Below are 27877 nucleotides of genomic sequence, written 5' to 3' on the forward strand. Positions count from 1 at the left end.
ACTTAAAAACTAAATATTTATGAAATATTTTTTTAAAAGTTTATTCAAATACTATAAAACTGCTTAAAACTAGCTTAAAAACACTTGAAATAAGTCAATGCATAACACACGTTGATGCCATTCTTCTTATATTAAGTGTTTCATTGATTTTAATGTAAATATTTATTTCCTGACTTTATAAGAAATTAAAGAAATTTATTATGATACACTTTAAACTCATCTTAATAGAGGTTTTCAGACACACCGTCAAATAGTAGTTATAACTTCATGATTTATTGAGATGTTTTCCATTTGACTATTTAAGTAAAGATTTGAATTTATGTGCATCATTCAAATTCAGGCATTCAACATATAAATCTTAGTGTCATGATGCTAGACCATGCCATGAATTAGTTTGGAGTCATTTCTAATTTTAAGTAGTGTATTACGATTAGGGATAGTCTAGAATTAGATGTTCCTATTTCATAGAGTATAAGAGAATGCCATAATTAAGCATGATACACATTTTTCATTATTTGCAAACAAAGGGAATTATTATAAACTCTAATAAGCTGAAGGAACACCATTGTAAGGATCACCAAATGTATCAACATTGCCTGACCTTGAAAATACAATCTACAACAATATATAGATCAAATTAATTATTTTACATGTCAAAGTAGTACTCCCCTGTCCTGATAAACTCGTCATCGAATCCTAAAGCACGAATTTGGCTATTGACACAGTTAACCATATTTGAGTTTTACTTTTTCCTTAAAGGATAGTCAAAACATTACCATAAATATTTTTACTTTTTCCGAAAGAAAAAAATATAATTCTCTTTCATATTTGGTTTATAGGTAAAAGATTCGAATTTTAGCAAAATTCACCAGTATAGAGTTTTCAAACTCATCTGTAAAAAGCTTGGAACTCCCAACATATTATACACATGTACATTTTCACCATATATAACATCCCAAAATAAGATCAAGATCACGAAAAATAGCCTCATTCTTTTTGAATAAGTTTTATTAGGCAATACAGTACAAGAAAATCACATAATTCAGCATGAACTAATGAGACATGATATGTCTTCATTAGGACTTTAATGCTGTTTTGAGGAACTTATTTATTTGCAAAGACAAATTTACAATATATAATCGAAACAACGAAACTCTAATACACTGTAGACACAGTAACATTGTAAGGATCACCAAATGTTGCAACATTGCCTGGCCTTGAAAATACAATCTACAGAGGTAAGAAAGCACCACTTGATCAGTTGTTTTCCTTACAAATTTGGTGAAATAAATAAAAATTTGTTCTGTCTAACGGCTTAAGTTTTTTTAATAAAGTCATTCAAAATAAGATACTCAAAATTTATATCATCTCTAATTACTTAATTTTTTGATGATCTAGTTAACATAATTTAAAAGATTTATCACCATATATACCTGATAATCTCCAAATGTGCATGTTTTGAATCCAGCAGCACAATAGTCAAAGTAGTACTCCCATGCCCTAATGAACTTGTCATCGAATCCCAAAGCGTGAATTTGTCTAGTGACACAGTTATACATCAATAGTCTAGTTAACAGTGGCGTAGCCAGAAATATCATGAAGGGTGTCCAAGTTATAAGCATTTATTTTAGTTTTGTTACCTTTTGTTTTTCAGGAAGTTATTTCGCCAACATCTCAGTGTCTGATAGTAATGAATTCCTATCTCTTCCACATGCACTACACTGCATTTGTTTATATCATTTATCAAATTCTTTCAGAGAAATTCTTTTGAAAGATTGGCAAGTGCGCTAGTGCAAAATCACTAAAATGAACTCTTTGTTACCATAGTCTGGATGCAGCAGCCATGACTGATATTATTCGACTTAGTGCAGGCAAGCATCCACCTGGGAATATATACTCTCTCATGAAGTCTGTGCTCTGCCTGTGACTGTCATACCTCTCATCTGGTATTGAAAAGAACTAAGTAGATCCAAAGCTTATGAGAAACAACATAAAGATACAAAGGCAGCAGAACAGTGAAGGAAATTGAAGGGTAAAACTGAACAAAGTGGACTATATTGAGGGTTCACTTTTATTCATTAAATATCGATTTCATCAAAATAGAAACGTAATTGGGATAAACAGATTCAAATTAAACTTATAAGCTGAAATATTACAGGACTAACAGTTAGAGAAACTGGTTCACTAAATTGAACAAAGTTGAAGAGTCCAACTGTAGACTATGCACAAAAGCAGGTTACAAGGGAACAGATATCTTGAAGCAACTCTCAACACTCTGCTTAAAAAGAGATTCATACCTTGATATGCTCCACAAAACCATATTCCTCTCTTTCCTTGGATTTGATATAGCTCACATGAAGCTTTTGATCCAGCAACTGAGGGTACTGGATGACTGGTGGTCCACTTAAGCAACGTATGCTCTGGTGTGTGAGGAGGATCAAGGGTTACGAGATAAGGCAGCTTTGAATCACCAAGATTCTGTAAGTTTAGACAGTTCACAATTTAAGAGAAATGACTTCCAACTGAAAACATTATCTTCTAGTTTCTATACAAGGTCCTAAATCACTGTATTCCATAACACACCTGGATTATATTGAGCCAATATGTCGCACATCCTCTATTATTCGTGGTTCCAAGAAAGTTACAAGCACACCATGTTGTTGGGTTGCGAGGCAGGAATGTTTTGTCATGATGAAGGAAAACGTCACTGTCACAGAGGAATGTAGAATTTTAGAGGCAGAATGGAGGCTAACTATATTAATCTTGGCCTTCAATACAAATTTCATATTAGCTCAGAAATCTAGCAGGTTGTAGAATCTAATTGAACTTCACCAAACCACAAAATAAAGCTCATCTGGTAACAGAAAATACAAATATATATACAACGTAAGTGATGTCGGGCTATAGATAAAGATTCAAAAAAGATAAAAAGTAGAATTAAAGAGGAATGAAATCCAAGGTATTCAAATATAGGAGTCGAAAGTACCTATAGACATACTGGAAAGCACCCAGTATTCTTGTTTCATCAAATGTTGCCTCTTTGCCTAACATTCTCAGAGAATCTGGAGCACGTAAAGCGATTATGCATCCGTCATATACATCTGTGGCACCATCAATGCAATCTATGGTACAACCTGCAGCAAGGGCACTTTCATTTACAGTTAGAATCACAAGTAGTTTGTAGTGCACAGCGAACTCTTGCAAGAAGCCAAAAGATAAAATCAAGCTAGACCTTCTTCATTTGTTGTTACAGAATTTACTTCACAACTAGTTCTTATATGGCAGCCTCTCTTTTCCAGCTCCTCCTTAACCTGCGTTTGATACTGCCATTGAATCACTCTCAAGGATGTACATGCTTAACTTAACAAATCACAGAAAATAGTAAGAACTTTGAAGTATCTATGAATGAAAAATCACCTTGTCTATATGTGATTGCCATCTTACAGTGAGCAATTGGGGGAGACAAAAGAGCTACAAAGAAAGAAATAAAAGCACCCTTAGGCACAAGGGCAATAAGATGAGTAAAAGCTGAGCATTCCAATTCTGTATTTGCGTGCACCACATTTAACAATTGGCTATAATCAACACACAAAGTGTTCTAGCTACTTGAACTGTAGCTAAGAGAAAAGAACCTGCAGAAGATGTTGGTCGTGGAAGAATGAAAGAATGTAATAAGCAGAAAAGCCCATTACTCGTTCCGAGGAGCAGGACCATATTGAAAGATATGTATAAGAAATGATGTGAATTGTGATAGAGTACTAGCACTCGCTATAATGTCACCTACCAATATCAACTTATCCAAGTTCATAATTAAAACATTTTTTTAAAAATCCAGGATAACCTGCAATCGTTACAACCTCTGCAACAGCCTCTGCCTTTCGGGTGAGCACTTTGTGTGCACTGGATAAACCCCTCACTGTGTAATAGCCTGCAAACCACACAGGAGATGTAAACCACACTAGGCAAGCTCTATGCGACAGACTCAACTCAGAAGACATTGAAGGGGGATCGATCCCGGGTCGGATAACCACCCTCCAAACCAACTGAGCCATCTCGAAAGACTCATAATTAAAATGTAATGACCCAGAAGGTCATTTTTAATAATTTCAAAGTATTCGTTGACTTTAGTTAATTAGTTGATGGGTAATTATGAATAATTGACTTAATTGATAGTTAATGGACTAAAATGATCATTTATTTAAGACCCTATACCATTTGTACCATATAATTAAATTAAATTATTGAAATTTACCACCTTTTCACTTTGAATTATACCTAATTATTTTATTTAGAAACAAAAAGGAGATAGGGAACAACGAAGGAGACGTTAGGCGGCGGATAAGAAACAATTTAAAACTTGTGATATTTATATACTTAATGCTTGAAAAATGTTCACTGTTAATATTATTATTATTTAATGAAAGTTGATAGGTATTTGGAAATTTAGGAAATCATTAGAATCATGAAGAAGGGCAAGATTTTGATAGTGGGGTCATGATTCGCCGCCACTGATTTTTTATTTTTTTTTTCGCCACTGATTTGATTTTGTAAAAGTGGCATCGAAATTAATACTTCCTCCGTCCCATTTTATGTGGCACCATTTCTTTTTTGGTTAGTCCCAAAAAGAATGTCACATTTCCTTATATGGTAAATATTTAAAGGTACAATTCCTCTTTTATCCTTATTGGTCCCACTTAATCTTAAAATAATACTCCAATACATTTATGAGGAGAGAAAAAAGTGAATCTACTTTTTAAAGGGTAATTTGGTAAACATTTCAAAGTCTTCATTTATTTCTTAAACTCCGTGCCTGGTCAAATGTTGCCACATAAAATGGGACGGAGGGAGTAATATTAATCGGTTATTATATTATAAATTCAGTTTTTAATATATTGAGATATGTAATTAATTATTAGGTGTATAATATTATGTGAATAACATTTGAATTAGGATATTGGGAAAACTGAATTTAACCCTAGACTTGAAACTTGGATAATATGATAGTTGAAATGTTAATTGGCATCAAGATTTACAAACTTGATTATATTGGGTGAATTTTTGGGTCAAGGCTAAACACATAGTCATATGAGTGTTGTTTGTTTTGAAGTCTTATTGTGATTATTGATTTGAATAGATTGTATTGATTTGAAAGTACAACGAAAGAGGAAGGCTCAAGTACCGGAGTGATTGCTTGATTGTTTGAGGTAAGTGGATTTCTAAACCCTTATTAAGTATATGAAATTCATGTATTTCCTTGTAATATGTGTTTGGGGGGTAATGAGACTTGGTGATGGGTTGATTTGTCCACATTGATTAATTCTAATGATGAAAAAGGGGTAATAAAAGGCAATGTGATTAATTGTTTGTGTGTGATGTGTTGAGAATGGTTTGAAAGGCTTGTTGAATCATTGTTGATGTTGTATCATGATTGTGTTGTTGTGAATTGTGCAATGTTATGAAAATGGTCATCTCCTCATTATTTGTGTGAACATGTCATTTGCATGGTTCTGAGACATGGTTGTGACAAGTGTTGTGTGAATTGAGAAAGAATAAGAAATTAAAGAGGATGTACCATTTCGAGGGACATATTGCGCGCCGTACTATATTTCGAGGGACGTATCGCGCGCCGCGATGGTTATTATTATCGTGGGTCATATCGCGCGCCGCGATGGATGCATAGACAGTTATGTTCCCCATGGGTCCCCGACTAAGAGATAGCGGGTGTGTGTCACTAGGTCAGACATGCATCACTATACTTGACATTGTTCCATTGCATCACATATTTATCATTAGTGAACTTGATATTGTGTTTTTGGAGATCTTGTGAGTGCCTTTCTGTGGAACTTTGATTGATGAATATTGAGCTTGTTGTTGAGGATATGTAATTGTTAGAGTGTTGTTGTTGAGCTGTGTGCTATGTGAATTGTGAACTGTTAGGTTGAGCTGGTTTAAAGCAGATTGTAGTTGTGGAGGTTGTAATTGATGAATATTGAGCTTGTTGTTGAGTATATGTGATTGTTAGAATGTAGTTGTCGAGATATGTGCTTGTAAATTGTGAATTGTTAGGTTGTGCTAATTTTATGCAGGTTGTAGTTGTGGAGGTTCGGTTGGGGTGTAAGACGTACCCGTATTCTATCCCCTTAACTTGTGTTTAGAGGTTTACTTGCTGAGTACCGTGTGGTTTGGTACTCACCCCTTGCTACTACATTTTTCTGTAGGTTACTAGCCCAGACCTTTGTGATATTTTCTCTTCTCTTTGTCTGAGGCTTCTTGTGGAGGTTTGTGAGGTAGCTGCTTGTCATTTCAGCGGACCTTCTTTCTCCTTAATTATGATCTTGTTCTATTCTAGAAACAATGTCATTTGAAACATGTATTTTCTTTCAACTTTGTTATAACACATTAGAGGCCTGTACACGTAAAAACCAGATTTTGGGGATATTTTTGAGTTGATTATGAAATTTCCGCATTTTATTGTAATTGTTGAGTTTTAGGCTGGCTTGTCTTGGTGGGATAAGACGAGTGCTACCACGTTCATTTTGAAAACAAACTTTGATCCATATTCCATTATATCTATGTCAGTTTAAATAATACTCAAAGTCGATGTATTAAAAATATTTGAACGTTATTTTAAAGAAATAAACTTTAGATCAGTAAAACGTGTTTTTTTTTTTTAAAAAAAAAAAAGACAAGATGAAAAATCATTAATCATTAAATATGAAAATATAATAATTAAATTAAGAAAAATAAATATTTCTAAAAGTAAGCCTATGATGTAATTTTCTTATCCACGACCAGTTGTGAATGAATAATAGTTAATTTCTTTTGAGACTACCTATTGTTCGGCTTGCCGCTTGCCTAACTTTTCATTCAATGAAAAGGCACAAGCAAAATAATAATAAAAAATACCAATTAATCGTACTCTTTTAATATTTGTATACATGTTCTTATCCACGACCAGTTGTGAATGCATAATATTTAAAGACATCTTCTTGAGATAAATTATTTTATGCGGGATCGATCTAGATATATATCTATTCTATTCGTTTTATTTATATGTCATTTTTATTAGAAATAGATAATATTTAATATTTATTATTTTACAAAATTAATGCATAAATAACACTATTACTCTTATTTTACGCTTGTGAATCATTGGTCTTGGGCGTTCTCACATCACCTGAAAAGGAAAAAAGGGATTAGAGCTTTTTGGAAAGAGACGAGGATTAGCTAAGAGTAGGGTAGCTGTGCTTATTATTTTATTTGAATTGGGTCCACTTATGGATCAGGTCTTGTTCTTTTTAGTTTTGTGTACATATTGATTTTAATAAAATGATCCTAGTATCAAAAATTTGCTTTAATATATATATATATATATATATATATTAAAGGAGAAACATATAGAAGGTGATGTGATACCTTTCTATGATCTCCATTGCCATTTATTTTTTTTCCCTCCTTTTTTGGTCCTTTTTCATATTTAAAATAATTATTTTATTGTGAAAGTATTATTTAATTTATTATAAATACATATTATATTAATGAAGGAACATTTATATAAAACAAAGATTCTTCACATGTCAATTTATAAGAAATATTTTTTTATTTTATTTATTATATAAAAAAAGGACAATTATTATTCCTCCATTTATTTTATTCTTTAATGTACAAAATTGAAGAGGTGATGTGACATCTCTTTATTGCCACTATTAATATTTATCTTTTTTGTCATTTATTTGACATTTATAATATTTTTCTGATTAAAATTAAATATATTCATGGAAGTATAAAAGATTATTTATTGGAATTAAATGCTCAATTTTTAAATTATACGGTTTTCCCAAAACTTATAGACTTTTCTTACATCTTCTGTTCATTTCTGCAGGGAAATTGTAACAATTGAATTAAAATAAGAGTTAAATGTTAGTAATAATAATAATGATTGCAATTAAAATAATTAAAAGCTATATAATGAAAACCAACAGTTACTAATAATAGAGAGGTGTAAGGTAATGAAAAGTCACGAGGCAACTAAGAATTACGCCTATAAATTTATGAGAATGGCAAAGATTCAATGAAATGACTACAAAGTTTTCTTCCCACTTGATGAGGTATGATACTTCATAGTAATTTTTTCCATTTCTGTAAAAGCTAAATTTTTAATTAATTAAAACATTTCATTAGCCTTTCTTTCTATTACTTTTGTCAAACATTCTAAATATTGAGGATTTGCTCTAGAATTTTATTTTTTTTACAATTTTTTTAATTTCTCTATTATTATTGTAAAAATAAATATGTCAATTAACCATTCATTAATATTCTTTAATAATTTAAAACTTGATAGTCTTTATTTACATTACTCCCATAATTTTTTATTACCATAACCCCAAAAATAATTAATAGTCATTATATTATTTCGATATTTATATTGTAGTTCTATAAATAAAGACATGGTAAAACATTGTAGAAATTATTACATTATAAGTCTCTCAAGATATTATATTTTTGATAAGTAATTCTTATATTCATGTTTTTGTTTGACTTAAATAGTAAAATGAAGGCTATTGAATGATGATCGACATGTGGGAATGAATGTTGACAAGAGTTAGAAAAATTGTACATTGATTTCATATTTTTTTTCTTCAATTTTTTAAATAATTAAGATCATAATAATGATGTACATTATTTATTATTTATCTTAGGTTCTATCCATAATTTTCTTTGTTTTATATTTTATACAAAAAAAATTTTATTGTTGTAAGTTTATAAAAAAAAATTTGGTTCAAATAAACAACTTATGACATTGTTTGGAGTCATGGGACTACTAATCAAACGCTTATCTTTATGAAATCAATTATACGTCTATATATATATATATATAATATACATGTACATATTATAAATATTTCTTTTATTTATATTATATTTTAATAAAATTATTGACATCTTATCATCTTTTTTAATCGCGTGAAGCGCGGATAAGTTCACTAGTTAAATAATAAAAATAAATAAATTCATGTTCATTGATTGAAAACTTGACTTCAAAAAACCAATAAATAATGATAGAATAGAAAACTTACTTAGTTTCTTAATGAACGTGAAATCTAAAATAGTGACATATAAATAGGAACGGAGGGAGTATATCGTAATTCTCTATTTGTATCATACAAATACAAAATTAAGATATACTCCCTCTGTTTCTTTTTATAAGTCATCGTTACTATAAATAGTTGGTCCATAATATTTGTCATTTCATAAAAATAATGCATAAATTAGAATACTCTTCCTATTTTACCCTTCTGAGTTATTATCCTTGAAAATATATATTTGATCAACCTAGAAAAACAAAGTGAATAATTCATGTTCATTTGTCAAATTAATTAATCCAAAATATATTAGTTCAAATTCATTGATTGAAAAGTTGACTTTAAAAAAAAATTAATAAGGGTAGAAAGTAAACTTACTTAATTTATTAATGCACATAAAATAAAAAATAGTGACATATAAATAAAAACAAAGGAAGTATCGTATTATATTGTATTAATGAATATAAAATTTGAATAAATTATATTATTTTTAACAGGCCGTAGGAAAAGGAGTCTTTTTCCCGATCAATGAAATGAAAAGGAGTGAGTAGAAGAGAAACTCAAAATTATGTAAAAAGTACTATGAATTATAATAATTAATAATTTAAATATTTTTAAAACATATATAAAATTTGTTGGGCTCTCAAAATTTTATGTATGCCACATAGATTGGGACAATATATTATTTAAAATAACGTAAAAATATTATAAATTACAATAATTAACAACTTCAAATATTTTTAAGAATATATATATAAATTGATTGATTTTCAAAATTCTATTTGTGCCACATAAATTGAAACGAAAAAATAATTTATATTGGGCCCGTGCTAGCATGGGCTCGTGTATCTAGTTATTTTATAAATTTTTAAAGTGTTAAATCACGAAAAAGATATGCATCAAAATACTTTTTACTATTAGATTTACTTAAATAGCGAATATTCTTTATAAAATTTCATGAAAAACTTTAATGTTATGAGACAAAAAATTTTAATTCAATATTGACGACGTGATTGAAATTAAATGAGAGATAGGATTAAGGAATAGTAAGAAAATGAAAAAGTTAGCAAACTAAAGCGATTAATTATAATTAGGAATTATCAACACTTTACAAATATATTATTAATTTATTATTATGTAATTTAGGGGGTGACAACAAGCAAGTATACAAAAGGTCGCTGCTAAAAATATTTCCAAGTATTAGAAACGATTTTGTACGGATAAACATATTTATTTACAAAAATACTCTTCACAATTATGGTGAAAAAGATTTCAATTTTTTTTTTGAGGTCTTTAACAATGCTAATGCATGCATTAAAATCTCTTGCATTACTCAAGGATATTGCTGGAGTTGTAGAGACCTTCAAATTTCCTTAGGCATTTTGATACATTCTACGTATATTAAGTTAAGAACACAAGATTATAAAGTCTTCTTTGCTTTTTTAAACTACACTATTCAGACATGATTAAAACAACACTATTAATCATACATGCTTAAATTTTTATTTTTTTTATGTATATATAGTAGATGTGAAATTCCATTTGACTTCTTTGTATATTTATTTCTTCATATTTTGAACCCTATGTAAGATAGAACTGCAATAATATCTTTTTTAGTCTGGTTAGGTTTGCCTCTTCTGTTCCACTCCAAAACAATATTGTTACTTCTTTCCTTGGTATATAACTGAATAATATCAAATTTTAACCAGCCCAAATTTTTCTTTTTCATATCTCAATACAATAACAGTAAATTCCTTGAATAACTTTTATTAGGTAATTGAGAAAAGTTTCCACAATACAGTACAAGAAAGTAATCACATAATTCAGCATGAACCAATGAGACATGATATGTCTTTGTTAGGTCTTTCATGCTGTTTTGAGGAACTGATTTGCAAAGACAAAGTTACAATATATAATCTAAACAACAAAAATCTAATAAGCTGAAGGCACACTAACATTGTAAGGATCGTCAAATGTTGAAACATTGCCTGGCCTTGAAAATACAATTTACAAAGATAAGAAGCACCACTTGATCAGTTGTTTTACTTCTTAGATTTGGGGAAACAGTTTCAACATTCATAGTTAAAAAAAAAAGGAATATACCTGATAATCTCCTAACGTGGCGTCATTACTTGTATGGTGTGCATGTCGACATATTCACTGATCACAAGAGCCTTCAATATGTGCTTACTCAGAAAGAGCTTAATCTCAGACAGAGGAGATGGTTAGAGTTACTCAAGGATTATGACTTGAGTATTCTTTACCACCCAGGTAAGGCTAATGTTGTTGCTGATTCTTTGAGCAGGTTGTCTATGGGTAGCACCGCCCATATTGAAGAAGGAAGGAGAGAGTTAGCAAAAGATGTACACAGACTGGCATGCCTGGGAGTCAAATTTTCAGATTCCGCAGAAGGAGGAATAGCGGTGACGAGCAGGGCCGAGTCATCATTAATGTCAGAAGTGAAAGAGAAGCAAGATCAAGATCCCATTTTGCTCGAGTTTAAGGAAAATGTTCAAAAGCAAAGAGTATTAGCTTTTGAACAAGGGGGAGATGGTGTTTTGAGATTTCAAGGTAGATTGTGCGTACCTATGGTAGATGGACTCCAAGAGAAGATTATGGATGAAGCTCACAGCTCTAGATTTTCTATTCATCCGGGTTCCACCAAGATGTATCGTGATTTGCGTGAAGTTTATTGGTGGAATGGCATGAAGAAGGGCATTGCTGAGTTTGTTGCTAAGTGTCCAAATTGCCAACAAGTGAAAGTTGAACACCAAAGGCCCGGTGGTTTGGCTCAGAGGATAGAACTTCCAGAGTGCAAGTGGGAGATGATCAATATGGATTTCATCACAGGGTTGCCAAGGTCTCACAGACAGCATGATTCTATTTGGGTAATTGTCGACCGAATGACAAAGTCAGCTCATTTTCTACCGGTAAAGACTACCAATACAGCAGAAGATTATGCCAAGTTGTATGTTCAAGAGATAGTGAGACTTCATGGAGTCCCAATCTCCATTATTTCAGATAGAAGTGCATAGTTTACTGCACAGTTCTGGAAATCTTTTCAGAAGGGCTTGGGTTCAAAGGTGAACTTAAGTACTGCCTTTCACCCTCAGACTGATGGGCAAGCAGAGCGCACTATTCAGACCTTAGAGGATATGTTGAGGGCTTGTGTAATCGATTTCAAAGGGAGTTGGGATGATCACCTACCTCTCATTGAGTTTGCCTACAACAACAGTTATCACTCTAGCATCCAGATGGCTCCATATGAAGCTCTTTATGGGAGAAGATGTAGATCTTCTATTGGATGGTTTGAAGTTGGTGAAGCACAGTTGATAGGACCAGATTTAGTTCACCAAGCTATGGAGAAGGTGAAAGTGATTCAAGTGAGGTTGAAAACGGCACAGAGTCGTCAGAAATCCTACACCGATGTTAGGAGAAGGGCGTTAGAATTTGAAATAGACGATTGGGTATATTTGAAGGTTTCACCCATGAAAGGCGTTATGAGGTTTGGTAAGAAGGGGAAACTTAGTCCCCGGTATATTGGACCTTACCGCATAGCCAAGAGGATTGGCAATGTTGCTTATGAGTTGGAGTTACCACAAGAACTAGCAGCGGTTCATCCGGTATTTCACATCTCCATGTTGAAGAAGTGCATAGGCGATCCTTCATTGATCCTACCGACTGAAAGTATCAAGATCAAGGATAACTTATCTTATGAGGAGATTCCTATTCAAATTTTGGATCGTCAAGTTCGTAGGTTGAGAACGAAAGATGTAGCCTCAGTTAAGGTCCTATGGAGGAACCAATTTGTTGAGGAAGCAACTTGGGAAGCCGATGATGACATGAAGAAGAGATATCCATATCTCTTTGAATCCGCAGATTAAGGTATTAATTTCCTTCTTAGTGCTCTTTAAATTATAATGAGCATGTCGTTATTGTTGTTGCGTTTGCATGGTTGTTTGTTGGGTGTTGAGTTGATGTTACACCCTTAGCTTTGTAAGAGTAACCTCATTCGAGGACGAATGTTCCCAAGGGGGAGATATTGTAACATCCAACAATTTAAAATGAATATGAAGAAGCTTGAAATTTGGAAATAGTCATTTTTTTGGAAAAATTTAAAATCTGGAAATTTGGCAGTCCAGAATCTGGAAAATTTGGCTAAGTTCAAAAATCTGGAAATTTGGCTAAGTGTGGAAATCAGTGAGTTTTTGGCCAAGTTTGAGCAGTCGTAACTCCTAGGTCAGGATAAGTTATGAGTAGTTCCAGTTATGGTTTCGAAGCTTGTGGAATGATCTTTTCAACGCCACCGAGTTTGCTCGATTCCGAGTTCGTATGAGCGAGTTATGCCCTTTGAAAGTTAGGGCAGTTGGCAAGAAGTCCGTCCGGAAATTTAAGGGCATTTTAGTCTTTTCACAAATCATTTCTTTTGAGCTTATATTGTTGTATTAGGCTGATCTTTGGATCATTTTGTCCCATTTTGAAAGAGAAAGAGTTAGGGTTCAAGAGAAGAAGAAGAGAAGAAGGAGAAGAAGAAGAGAAGAAAGAGGAGATCAACAAGATTTGTCAAGATCATTGTGGATTTTCGTCGGGGGTGATCCCTATCAAGGTATGTGAGTCTTTAGTGTGGGTTTATCCTTTCCCCCCACATACCAAGCTCGTTTTTATGATTTGAGAAGAGATTGGATTTGTTGTTGAAGTTGTTGAAGCTGTTGAAGTTGTTAGTTGTTGTTAATGTTGTTAGTTGTGTTGTTGAAGTTATTGTTGGTTGTGGGACAGGATTGGGCTGTGTATTTGAGTTGTGATCTATTGTATGTTGAGAGATTGATGATCCTTAGTGTTGGTTGGTTCATACCCCCACACACCAACTCGTTTTTAATTCCAAGAGAAGATTTATTGGTTGTTGAAGTTGTAGTGGTGTTGTGTTGAAGTTCTTGCTGATTTAGTACAGATTTCTGGCTGTGATTTTTGAGTTGAATCTATTGTATAATAAGGGTCTTTATGATTCTAAGTGTTGCTGCTGAAACCTTGAGGTTGAGAGGGTTTAGAATTGGAAAGAAACAAGGGAAAAAAAGTCGGATTTTTGGGGAAAAAGGGGCTGGGCTGTCGCACCTCTCCTAGTGCCAAGGACACCAATCCTTCCCTTTCATTTACCATTTTTTTCATACATGTTCCTAGGTATTATACCTATGTTTCCTAGTTGTTTCCAACACTCCAAGGTACTTCCAAAAGTCAAGTAAAACTACAAGTCAAGTGAAGTTAGTTTCCAATTCAAGTGAAGTTAGTTTCCAATTCAAGTGAAGTTAGTTTCCAAGTCAAGTGAAGTCTAGCTTAGAAGTAAGTAAGTCAAAGCAAGTCTTTAAGGTTTTCCAAGAGTCTTCATTGAACGTTTTACCTTCATTCTAAGGCTCAAGTTCCAAGTTAAGTATTGAGTTTCAAGTCAAGTCAAAAGTTAAGAGTTTCATGTTAAGTTAAGAGTTTCACATCAAGCCAAGAGTTCAAGTAAAGTAAAGAGTTTAAAGTTGAGTTCTTTTCTCAAGGTTATTAGGGAACTATGTATTCCCAAAAAAAAAAAAAAGGGTTTTAAAGAAATGTCTTTACATCTAAACAAGGTTGGAAACTGAGATTTCCAAAGAGCCTTCGGGCTAGTTTTTGAGTAATTATCTCATATCAGCAGGAATAAATATGTTTTAAAAACATAAGAGCCGGTACATTTTTGGGAGTAGTATCGAGCACCGAATTGGGGGAGCGTTCAAAGAACCCACAGCCCCCATAGAACCATGTTAGCCACCATGGGTAGAAAAGGATCATACTTTTTAGATGAATCCTTTTCAGATTAGACTAGTGGATCCATTAGGCAGTTCAGGTCTTATACCTTTGGCCGGGTATAAGATGCTCTGGCAGCGTGAGGTCGATCGCTGTATCATCACTATAGCTCTTATGTGATGGTTGTCGGTTAGAGAAACTCCCACAGCAGTTATTGTATTTTTCATACACAGAGATTATTGTATTTTTATATACATCAGTTCATTGTATTTCTATATACATTTCAGGCTTATTGTATCTTTGTATACACACAGAGTTTATAGCATGTTTTAAACAGTCTTTCTTTATATCGCACTTGTTTTAAATTGCCTTATATTGAAAAAGTCAGTCAGGTTGAGTTGAGTTGAGCCAGGTAAGCTATTCAGTTTCTTCCAGATTTCCTTCTAGCCTCTGTTGCTTAGTTTTCCAGCTTGCATACTCGTACATTCCATGTACTGATGCCAGTTGGCCTGCATCGTTTGATGATGCAGATTCAGGTACCCCGGATCAGCATCCTGCACGTCGTTGATCCAGCTGAGCACTCCAGAGTCAGTGGTGAGCCTCCTTGCATTCCGGAGGACTCAATTATTTTGTGTTCTTAGTTTTTGTTTTATTAGGATGTTGCGGGGTCTGTCCCAACATCCATCTCAGTATTTTAGAGGCTTCATAGACAGACAGTCAGTCAGTTAGTTTTGAGTCTCTCATCTATATATACATGTAAATATTCTATTTTGAGATTTGAGTTGCCTTTATGGCCATATTTTATAAGTTAAGTTGTTTTGTAATATTGCATTGCATTGAGTTATTCTGTTGAGGTTTCCGCTGAGTTAAGAAAGCCAGGCCAAGGGTTCGCTTGGGGCCAGAAATGGTCTCCGGGTGCCGGTCCCGCCCAGGGTGTAGGCTCGGGGCGTGACATAGACGGTCATGAAAATTCCTTTGTGAAAAATAACTTAAAAACTAGACGTGTGATCAATAAAAGTTCACCAAGAAAGAGCTATTGGACAGTTGTTAGTGAAACAGCTGAAACAGAATCAGATGCAAGGATTCAGCTAGGTTCATCACGAAGCGCCTTTGAAATGGTAGTGGTGAACCCCAACAAGAAGACTGAGGTTGGGAATGAAATAGGCTACTGTCTGATCCCGGGTGGATCTGCAACAAGTCCATTGTTAAGTGACGATGATTACCCACAAATCCGCGGAGGTTTTACCAAGTACAATGTGTGGGTAACACCTTATAACAAGTCTGAGAAATGGGCAGGAGGATTATATACTGATCAAAGCCATCGGGATGATGCATTAGCCATATGGAGCCTCAGGTAATACGCGCAACAGATTCTATATAGTACTCTCTCGTTTCAGGTCGTTTGTCTTACTTTTCTTTTGAGTCTGTTTTAAAAACAACGTCTCTTTCCTATTCTGACAACTCTTTAATTCTAACTTTTCGGAGTAATTCTTTTATGATAATGCAGGGATAGGGAAATCAAGAACAAGGATATTGTATTATGGTACACATTTGGTGTTCATCATGTACCCAAACAAGAAGATTTTCCAATTATGCCAACATTAAGCACTAGTTTTGAGCTCAAGCCTACTAATTTCTTTCAGGATAATCCAGTTCTTTAATAAGTCAAGTTGGCAAACTTTGTACTATCATAAATGGATATATAATGTCCTAATTTATGGGGGAAAAATCTACTATTATTGTTATAATTAAATAAAGTCAGCTCTTCGCCATGGTTATACTTTATGGCTTATGCATCTAACAATCTTATTGTCACAAAAATGTTATGACATGTTTATGATAAATTTAAGAAGTCATATAACTACAGAACTAGAAGTTACTATACTAGTAGTACTTTCAGACCTTAAACTTCAAAAATCTTTGTTTTCTTCTTAAAGTTCACATCTTCAATTTTGTCACATAAATTAAAGCGCAATGAGTATAATTTTTATTATGTATGCCAAACTCAAACATATCTTTCTCTCCGGACAAAACAATCTCGTGCAAATTTTGGAGAAGAAAAGAGAGACTGTTTCTTCTTTATTTTTTCTGGATATTACAACTTATTTGACACTCCCTGTGAATGCTCACCACAAAATGAGCTAGAAATGGCCCTACAATAACAATTTTCTGGTAAGCAAACTTGTATTTACAAAAGAAAAAATATGTAATAACCATAGCCAGGAACAAAGTACAAATACTAAGACATCCAGGGTAAAGTTGTCACGTAAATCTCGAGGTACTTTAGTTGTAAATTGAATATTGAAGGACACAAATATTGATAACTTGTATAGTTGTGTTAAGTGCATTGAGTATATTTGGTTTTGGTGTTCCTTCCTCTTTTGTTTCATACTTGTACATGGATGTTTGAATTTGGTATACATCACGAAAGTTATACTCATCGCGTTCTAATTTATATAGCATAATTTGAACGACGTGAAATTTAAGAAGAAAACAAAGATATTTGAAGTTTGTGATGTTAACATACTACTAGTATAGTATCTTGTAGAAATAAGACTTTTTAAATTTATCATAAACATGTCATAACATTTATGTGACGATATGACTGTTGCCTTTCAAACTTCTAACAATAAAACTGATCACGAGTACAAAGTTTTCACTCAAGAATGAGATGCATAAAGCATGGCCAAGAGCTGACTTTATTTAATTAAAATAATAGTTGAATTATTTTTCATAAGTGATGACATTATCATTTATGATAGTAGAAAGTTTATCACACTTGACTTATTAAAGAACTGGATTATGCTGAAAGAAATTAGTAGGCTTGAGCTCAAAACCAGTGCTTAATGTTGGCATAATTGGAAAATCTTCTTGTTTGGGTACATGATGAACACCAAATGTGTACCATAATACAATATCCTTGTTCTTGATTTCCCTATCCCTGCATTATCGTAAAAGAAATACTCCGGAAAGTTAGAATTAAAGAGTTGTCAGAATAGGAAAAAGACGCTCTTTCTAAAACAGACTAAAAAGGAAAGTAAAACAAACGACCTGAAACAAGAGTGTACTATATAGAATCTATTGCGCATATTACCTGAGGCTCCATATGGCTAATGTATCATCCCCATGGCTTTGATCAGTATATAATCCTCCTGCCCATTTCTCAGACTTGTTATAAGGTGTCACCCACACATTGTACTTGGTAAAACCTCCGCGGATTTGTGGGTAATCGTTGTCTTTTAACAATGGACTTGTTGCAGATCCTCCCGGGATCAGACAGTAGCCTATTTCATTCCCAACTTCAGTCTTCTTGTTGGGGTTCACCACTACCATTTCAAGGGCGCCTCGTGATGAACCTAGCTGAATCCTTGCATCTGATTCTGTTTCAGCTGTTTCACTAACAACTGTCCAATAACTCTTTCTTGGTGAACTTTTATTGATCACGCGTCTAGTTTTTAAGTTATTTTTCACAAAGGAATTTTCATGACCGTCTACGTCTAAATCAAGGTGATAGGTAAAGAAATGATCATGATATGCACCTAATGTGTTTTCTGCTATTAGTGTACCATACACGTCCTCTTTTATCTGGTCGTTGTGAGTATATATAGATCCCCTTACTTCAAGTAGACCAGTTAACCCAACCTGTACATGACAATGAATTCGGAAAAAGTTGATACTTAGTGTAAGCTACGCCTAAAACAGACGTTTTACTAGTCTTACTCATGACCGTGGTTTACTTACCGTGACTTTGATGGTGCCACTTTGTTTGAATTCATAGTCAGTAATGTAATCATAATTCCCTACAGTCGATACCATTCTCACCACCAGGCTCACCTCCGGTCTAACCTTTCGTATCTGCAGCTCCAAATTTAGAAATGAAAGAGAATTACTAACTAATCCGAAAACAATTTATCAAAAAAGAGCACTATATTCTATACTAACTTACCACTTTTCCAGGAATTGCAAGCTCTGTATGGCGCCACATGATATCTCCAGCATAACGTTCGAATATACAAATTACATTAGGCATTTTTCCTGGAGTACCATCTTGTGAAATGAAGTAGCCATCAATAAACTTCGCGTTCTCTGGACAATCCTTTGATGCTTCAAGCTCTACCGCACATAGACCAAATCCATATTCACCTGCATCGAAATAAGTCCTATAGTACCATTCCTCAGTCAAATCCATGTATGGCACAAAAACTTCAGACACAAATCCTCTGTACATGACACTTCTAAATTCCTCCTTCTCAGCATCGAAGATCGATGCTAGTGATATGATCATTCCTGCTCTTATGTCATACGCTACATGGAACTTCCAGTCACCCCACCTAAAGTAAGTAAAAAAACATGTCATTCTTCAGCAAAGTATTCTCAAAGTTTCGTCTAACGAATAATAATTTTTACCTCACTGTGTTTCCATTGTCTAGAGTAAAACTTGGTCCATCAGGCTGCACTATTTTTATTGAATTGGATTCATGAGATGATCTTCGCCGCTTTGATCCCATGTAATCTGTCCCATTAGCTTTAGGGACAGGAACAATCAAACGATCAATATAACTCACGATTATCATTTGATCAAGAAGAACAGTAATTGTAATTCCTTCAATAGGTCTCATATAAAGATTAACTGTTCCATCTAAGTAATAACACATGACTTTAACCATTCTGTTAGTACTCTTCCTTTTCTCTCCATACCATCCAACCGCGAAGCCTTGGCACACGACTTCTTTTAGCTTTAGCCTTCTCTTTTTAATGGATGATATAAATGGTGGATACGATAATGGTAACTCATCGGCAGCTGTTTGCTCTTGTAAAGTAAGCATGGGGTAGCCATGTCCATTATAGATTTTATCTGATAAAATTGAAACACTCGATAAGTCTACGATGATTTCATGCGTTTTTTGATCAATTCGAGTAATAACAATAGCGTCGCGAGGTAGAGCAGGATGATGAGTGGATGATAGCCATGAAAGGACTAATTGTTTGTTTGGTTCATTTAAGCCAACATAATGAAAGGTTACATTGAGGGGAAAATAGGAATTTTTGACTATGTTTGTTACTTGAGTGAGTTCAAATAGAGTGAGAGACTCCAATGGGTGGTTGTATTCAAGAGGGGAGGATGAAATAACAAAGAAGAAATAGAAGAAGAAGAGGGAAATCTTGAAGAACAAAGACATTGTTAGTTGAGAATTTATGAATCTCAAAATTTGTTGATCCATGAAAGACATAATGCTTACCCTTTATATGGTTTAGGCATAATACATGACCCTTAACTTGGTTCAGCTCTCAGTTATGACCTTTAACTTTGGGTGTGCTCAAATAGGCACTTAAACTAGTATAAAATTAAACAAATAGACACATTCATTCTATATGGGATCCTACATGACAATTTTGTGTAGAAAGTGGTGTCCTACGTGTATTATATATGCTTTGTAGGATACTGTGTCTACTTGTTCAATTTTAAGTTAAGGGTATTATAGTAATTTAACATTCAAGTAAGGAGTTCATCCTTTTAAGGTAGTATATATATATATATATATATATATATATATATGTGTGTGTGTGTGTGTGTGTGTGTGTGTGTGTGTGTGTATATATATATATAGAGAGAGAGAGAGAGATAAATAGATAGATATTATCACGTGTTTTTATCTATTGCTTCTTAACCTTTCACATTCTTTATTCAGAAAAGTTTAAATGTTTCTATATCAATACTTTTCTATTCTTTGTTAATGGTTAATACAAGAAAAAATTGGAGAGTCCCTACTATTATAACTACTGCTACTTGTAACCTTTCTTGATTCTTCTAAGAGTCTTCTTCTAATTACTTTTAGTTGTTTTTATCTCCTATATTTTTGTCTAGCTGGTGCCCTTCAAAATAACAAACATGTGGCTTGGTTTGTTCAGTATTCTTTAGTTGTTCTTTCTTTGTCCAAAACAATATATTTCAAAATATTTTCAATTTTTTAAAAATATAATTAAAAAAAGTTTTTAAAAACTTAATTAATGAGATATTTTTATGATTTACTAGCTCTGGAATAATCAAGGAACACACATTTGAGAATACAAGGGGCTATTATCTTTCACATGATAAATTTGGGTGTTCATGGACAATGACATGAAAGAGCAAGAAAAACTAGCTTCTATTGGCTAAAGAATGAATAATAAATAGGTCATCAAATTGAGTATCTTATACTTTACTTGCACATGTACAAACACAATAGAGAAAGTGACAATTGACTAATTTATAAGAAATCATCCAATAATATTGAGGAACTAATTATATCAAGAACAAATATTATGATTAAAAATATGTAGAAGATAAAGGTTATTAAAGAGTAAGAATTTTACAATATTTCAAGTTCTTAATATATGTGACACACGAAAGTATTATAAGTAACAATAATTGATAATTCAAAATGTTTAAAAGATCTATAAAATATTTACGGTCAAAGATAGAATCTTGAAATCCAAAAAGTGCCACATAAAATAATATAGAAAGAGTACTTTTTTTTTCATAAAAATATTTTCTTCAATACCAAAAACACCCTAATCCTTTTCTAATTTTCTTCAATACCTCTATTTAAAGTGGAGTAATTTAGTTTCAATTTCTCTTTATAAGGAAATTAATGAAAAAGATGAAATTTGAGTTATCAACAAAGTTGTTACCATGAAGAGTGAAGCTAATCATAATAAGATTATACTACCTCCGTCTCATATTAGATAGGCATCTTATTAGAAGTATTTGTCTTATATTATTTGATAACTTATTAAATCAAAATATAACTAATTTTTTCCCCCATTTTACCACTAAAATAATATGAATTTGGAATTTAAACAAATTTTGAAGACCCAGATTTTTTCAAGAGACTAATTAATATGAACAAAAAGTAAAATAATAAAATTAATCAATCTATTAATAACCATGTAAAATATGATTAAATTAGTGAAATTTACCACTTTGAATTATACCTAATTATTTTATTTAGAAACAAAAAGGAGATAGGGGAACAACGAAGGAGACGGGTAAGAAACAATCTGAAACTTGTGATATTTATATACTTAATGCTTGAAAATTGTTCACTGTTAATATTATTATTTAATGAAAGTTGATAGGTATTTGGAAATTTAGCAAGTTTTGACCGTGTGTAGCATGTACTGTACTCCCTCCGTTTCACAAAGAATGACCTCCTTTCCTTTTTAGTCAGTTTCATAAAAATGACTTCTTTCCTTTTTTGGTAACATTTCACTTTCTACTTTCCACGTGACATGTTTAAGACGACAAGATTAAGGACAATTTTGTACATTTGACATAACTTTAATTTAGGACCACAAAATTCAAAAGTCTTCTTTAATTTCTTAAACTTCGTGTCAAGTCAAACCAGACCAGTCTTTTTGAAACGGAGGAAATAATATTTTTGGTTTGGGTGGGGACGAACTGATAAGAACTTTGATTTTTGTTTGTTAGCGAAATGATTCCAGGGAATTGAATCACGAACGAGTAGGAAATCATTAGAATCATGAATTATAGATGGGGATTTACATGAAAGATTTTGACAGTGGGGTTATGATGTCGCCGCCACTGATTTGTTTTTGTAATAGTGGCTTCCAAATTAATAATATTAGTCGTTTATTATATTATAAATTCAGTTTTTAATATATTGAGATTAATTATTAGGTGTATGAATACCATTTGAATTAGGATATTGGGAAAACTGAATTTAACCCTAGACTTGAAACTTGAAAAATATGATAGTTGAAATGTTAATTGGCATCGAGATTTACAAACTTGATTATACTGGGTGAATTTTTGGGTCAAGGCTAAACACATAGTAATATGTGTGTTGTTAGTTTTGAAGTCTTATTGTGGTTATTGATTTGAATAGATTGTATTGATTTGAAAGTACAACGAAAGAGGAAGGCTCAAGTACCGGAGTGATTGATTGATTGTTTGAGGCAAGTGGATTTCTAAACCCTTGTTAAATGTATGAAATTCGTGTATTTCCTTGTAATACGTGTTTGGGGGTAATGAAACTTAGTGATGGATTGACTTGTCCTCATTGATTAATTTTAATGATGAAAAATGGGTAATAAAAGGAAATGTGATTAATTGTTTGTGTGTAATGTGTTGAGAATGGTTTGAAAGGCTTGTTGAATCATTGCTGATGTTGTATCATGATTGTGTTGTTGTGAATTGTGCAATGTTATGAAAATGACCATCTTCTCATTATTTGTGTGAACATATCATTTGCATGGTTCTGAGACATGGTTGTGACAAATGTTGTGTGAATTGAGAAAGAATAAGAAATTAAAGAGGATGTACCATTTCGTACGTATCGCGCGTCGTGATGGATACTATATTTCGAGGGACGTATCACGCGCCGCGATGGTTACTATTATCGAGGGTCGTATCGCGCGTCGCGATGAATGCATGGATAGATATGTCCCCCATGGGTCCCGGACTGAGAGATAGCGGGTGTGTATCACTAGGTCAGACATGCATCACTATACTTGACATTGCATTCTATTGCATTACACATATTTATCATTAGTGAACTTGATATTGTGTTTTAGTGATCTTGTGAGTACCTTTTTGTGGAACTTTGATTGATGAATATTGAGCTTGTTATTGAGGATATATAATTGTTAGAGTGTTGTTGTTGAGCTGTGTGCTATGTGAATTATGAACTGTTAGGTTGAGCTGGTTTAAAGCAGGTTGTCGTTGTGGAGGTTGTAATTGATGAATATTGAGCTTGTTGTTGAGTATATGTGATTGTTAGAATATAGTTGTTGAGATATGTGCTTGTAAATTGTGAACTGTTAGGTTGTGCTGATTTTATGCAGGTTGTAATTGTGGAGGTTCGGTTGGAGTGTAAGGAGTACCCGTATTCTATCCCCTTAACTTGTGTTTAGAGGTTTACTTGCTAAGTACCGTGTGATTTGGTACTCACCCCTTACTACTACATTTTTTTGTAGGTTACTAGCCCAGACCTATTACTCTTATTTTATCCTTGTGAGTCATTGGTCTTGGGCGTTCTCACATCACCTGGAAAGGAAAAAAAGAATCAGCTTAAAGAATGAAGAAGAAGGAAGAGACAAGGCAGAAATGCTTACCAAGAAGTGCAGAGTCGGTGAAAATGAAAAAAAGAGAGAAGGGATTAGAGCTTTTTGGAAAGAGACAAGGATTAGCTAAGAGTAGGGTAGCTGTGCTTATTATTTTATTTGGATTGGGTCCACTTATGGATCAGGTCTTGTTCTTTTTAGTTTTGTGTACATACTGATTTTAATAAAATAATCTTAGGATCAAAAATTTGCTTTAAAATATATATATATTCAAGGAGAAACATATAGAAGGTGATGTGATATCTCTCTGTGATCTCTATTGCCATTTATTTTTTTCCCTCCTTTTTTGGTCCTTTTTCATATTTAAAATAATTATTTTATTGTGAAAGTATCATTTAATTTATTATAAATACATATTATATTAATGAAGGAACATTTATATAAAACAAAGACTCTTCACATGTCAATTTATAAGAAATATTTTTTTATTTTATTTATTATATAAAAAAAGGACAATTATTATTCCTCCATTTATTTTATTCTTTAATGTACAAAATTGAAGAGGTGATGTGACACCTTTTTATGGCACACTATTAATATTTATCTTTTTTGTCATTTATTTGACATTTATAATATTTTTCTGATTAAAATTAAATATATTCATGGAAGTATAAAAGATTATTTATTGGAATTAAATGCTCAGTTTTTAAATTATACGTTTTCCCAAAACTTTTAGACTTTTCTTACATCTTCTGTTCATTTCTGCAGGGAAATTGTAACAATTGAATTAAAAATAAGAGTTAAATGTTAGTAATAATAATAATGATTGCAACTAAAATAATTAAAAGCTATATAATGAAAACCAACAGTTACTAATAATAGAGAGGTGTAAGGTAATGAAAAGTCATGAGGCAACTAAGAATTACGCCTATAAATTTTTATGTAGAAGCAAATAGTATCTTGATTATATATATTTAGATTGCTTTGAATAGTGATATAATTTCTTGACAATTCTCATATGTCTACCCTTTATAGAATATTAAATTTGATTATATGAGATTTTGTGGCATGTTATATAACAATTATTTCGCTATTGATTTGATGAGTTTTTCTTTTTTATTTTTTATGATGTTCAACATGTTTAGGCACTCATTAATGGACAACTAAATTGTAGGGGTGAACACCTTATACTTGACATGTCATACTTCAAAATGTATGATACTTCATAGTAATTTTTTCCATTTCTGTAAAAGCTAAAATTTTAATTAATTAAAATATTTCATTAGCCTTTCTTTCTAGTATTACTTTTGTCAAACATTCTAAATATTGAGGATTTGCTCTAGAATTTTATTTACTTATTAATATTTTATTTTTTTTACAATTTTTTTTATTTCTCTATTATTATTGTAAAATAATAAATATGTCAATTAACCATTCATTAATATTCTTTAATAATTTAAAACTTGATAGTCTTTATTTACATTACTCCCATAATTTTTTATTATCATAACCCCAAAAATAATTAATAGTCATTATATCCTTTCGGTATTCATATTGTAGTTCTATAAATAAAGACATGGTAAAACATTGTAGAAATTATTACATTATAAGTCTCTCAAGATATTATATTTTTGATAAGTAATTCTTATATTCATGTTTTTGTTTGACTTAAATAGTAAAATGAAGGCTATTGAATGATGATCGACATGTGGGAATGAATGTTGATAAGAGTTAGGAAAATTGTACATTGATTTCATATTTTTTTCTTCAATTTTTTAAATAATTAAGATCATAATAATGATGTACATTATTTATTATTTATCTTAGGTTCTATCCATAATTTTCTTTGTTTTATATTTTATACAATTTTTTTTTATTGTTGTAAGTTTATAAAAAAAAAATTGGTTCAAATAAACAACTTATGACATTGTTTGGAGTCATGGGACTACTAATCAAACGTTTATCTTTATGAAATCAATTATACATCTGAATATATATATATATATATATATTATAAATATTTCTTCTATTTATATTATATTTTAATAAAATTATTGACATCTTATCATCTTTTTTAATCGCGCGAAGCATGAATAAGTTCACTAGTTAAATAATAAAAATAAATAAATTCATGTTCATTGATTGAAAACTTGACTTCAAAAATTCAATAAATAATGATAGAATAGTAAACTTACTTAGTTTCTTGATGAACGTGAAATCTAAAATAGTGACATATAAATAGGAACGGAGGGAGTATATCGTAATGCTCTATTTGTATCATACAAATACAGAATTAAGATATACTCCCTCTGTTTCTTTTTATAAGTCATCGTTACTATAAATAGTTGGTCCATAATATTTGTCATTTCATAAAAATAATGCATAAATTATAATATTCTTCCTATTTTATCCTTCTGAGTTATTATCCTTGAAAATATATATTTGATCAACCTAGAAAAACAAAGTGAATAATTCATGTTCATTTGTCAAATTAATTAATCCAAAATAAATTAGTTCAAATTCATTGATTGAAAAGTTGACTTCAAATTTTTTTTAATAAGGGTAGAATAGTAAACTTACTTAATTTATTAATGCACATAAAATAAAAAATAGTGACATATAAATAAAAACAGAGGGAGTATCGTATTATTATATTGTATTAATGAATATAAAATTTGAATAAATTATATTATTTTTAACATAATTCAGCATGAACCAATGAGACATGATATGTTTTTGTTAGGTCTTTCATGCTGTTTTAAGGAACGACTTATTTATGATGACAAAGTTACCACATAATATTCCAAATAAAGAAACTCTAATAAGCTGAAGGCACAGTAACATTGTAAGGATCATCAAATGTTGCAACATTGCCTGGCATTGAAAATACAATCTACAAAGGGAAGAATCACCTTTGTAGATTTGGTGAAACAGTTTCAACATTCATAGTAAATTTTTTTTGGAATATACCTGATAATCTCCTAACGTACGCGTTTTGAATCCAGCAGCACAGTAGTCAAAGTAGTACTTCCATGTCCTGATGAACTTGTCGTCGAATCCCAAAGCATGAATTTGGTTAGTCAAAATGTTATTAAAGATAGTCTGTTACTTTAGAACAAGCTACAAAATGATTCATGAAGGAAACATGTTAACACAATGTATGTTGTTGTTGTTGTTGTTACCTTTGTTTTTCTAGGAAGTTTTTCCGCCAGCATCTCAGCGTTTGATAGTAATGGATTCCTATGTCTTCTAGGTGCTCGACACTGCATTTGTATCATTTGTCAAATGGCCTTTAAATAAGACATACTATGCTTGTGTCAAATGACAAAATCAACTCTTTGTTTACCAAAGTCTAGATGCAGCAGACATGGCTGATGTTACTCGACTTAGTGCAGGTAAGGATCCACCGGGGAATATATACTTTTTTATGAAGTCTGAACTCTGCCTGTATTCGTCATACCTCTCGTCTGGTATTGAAATGAACTAAGGAAAGCCAACGTTCGTGAAAAGAATAGTGAAGGAAATTGATCCTGTGAATGCATTTCATCACATTTAGTTAGTACTAATCAAAATTCTCCGAAATTGGTTCCAATGTATCATCTGTTATTTGAAGTTATGTAACTGAAAACCTGCTTGCTGAACTCTTAACTTTGCATACTTCAGTTGCTGCTCAGAGAGATTTATACCAGTATATTTACATCCCATTTGCTTAACAACTTCCACAGTTAAACTTCCCCAACCACATCCGATCTCTAAGATGTGATGTTCCTTCTTAACTTTTGCCTAAAATGATCAGAATCAGAATCAAGTGAGCCTCGAACTTTATGTAGAAATGAGGGAGTATTTACTTTGTTGACAGCTTACCTTTTCGATGAGAAGAGAAATCTTCCTCTCTTGTGCAACTTTCAGGTCTTCCTCGTGACTCTAAACAATCACAGAAGGAAAAAGATTACCTTCATGAATGA

The 27877-nt window shown here is 32.2% G+C and overlaps 1 protein-coding gene and 1 pseudogene across 1 annotated transcript; both read right to left on the reverse strand.

Annotated features, from left to right (window-relative positions):
- Positions 1-543: 543 nt before the first annotated feature.
- Positions 544-27877, reverse strand: part of LOC125825672 (uncharacterized) — a 31336-nt pseudogene continuing 4002 nt past the window's right edge.
- On the reverse strand, positions 17634-19981 carry LOC125825667 (primary amine oxidase-like; the record flags this gene model as incomplete). The annotated part of the gene is made up of 5 exons (XM_049504993.1): positions 17634-17787; positions 17941-18488; positions 18588-18701; positions 18793-19177; positions 19254-19981. Coding segments are annotated over 5 exons (1929 nt in total), but the record flags the coding sequence as incomplete, so codon positions are not given.

The sequence above is a fragment of the Solanum verrucosum genome, unplaced genomic scaffold (assembly GCF_900185275.1).
Source record: "Solanum verrucosum unplaced genomic scaffold, falcon-dt-bn FXZP01000298.1, whole genome shotgun sequence".
NCBI lineage: Eukaryota > Viridiplantae > Streptophyta > Magnoliopsida > Solanales > Solanaceae > Solanum > Solanum verrucosum.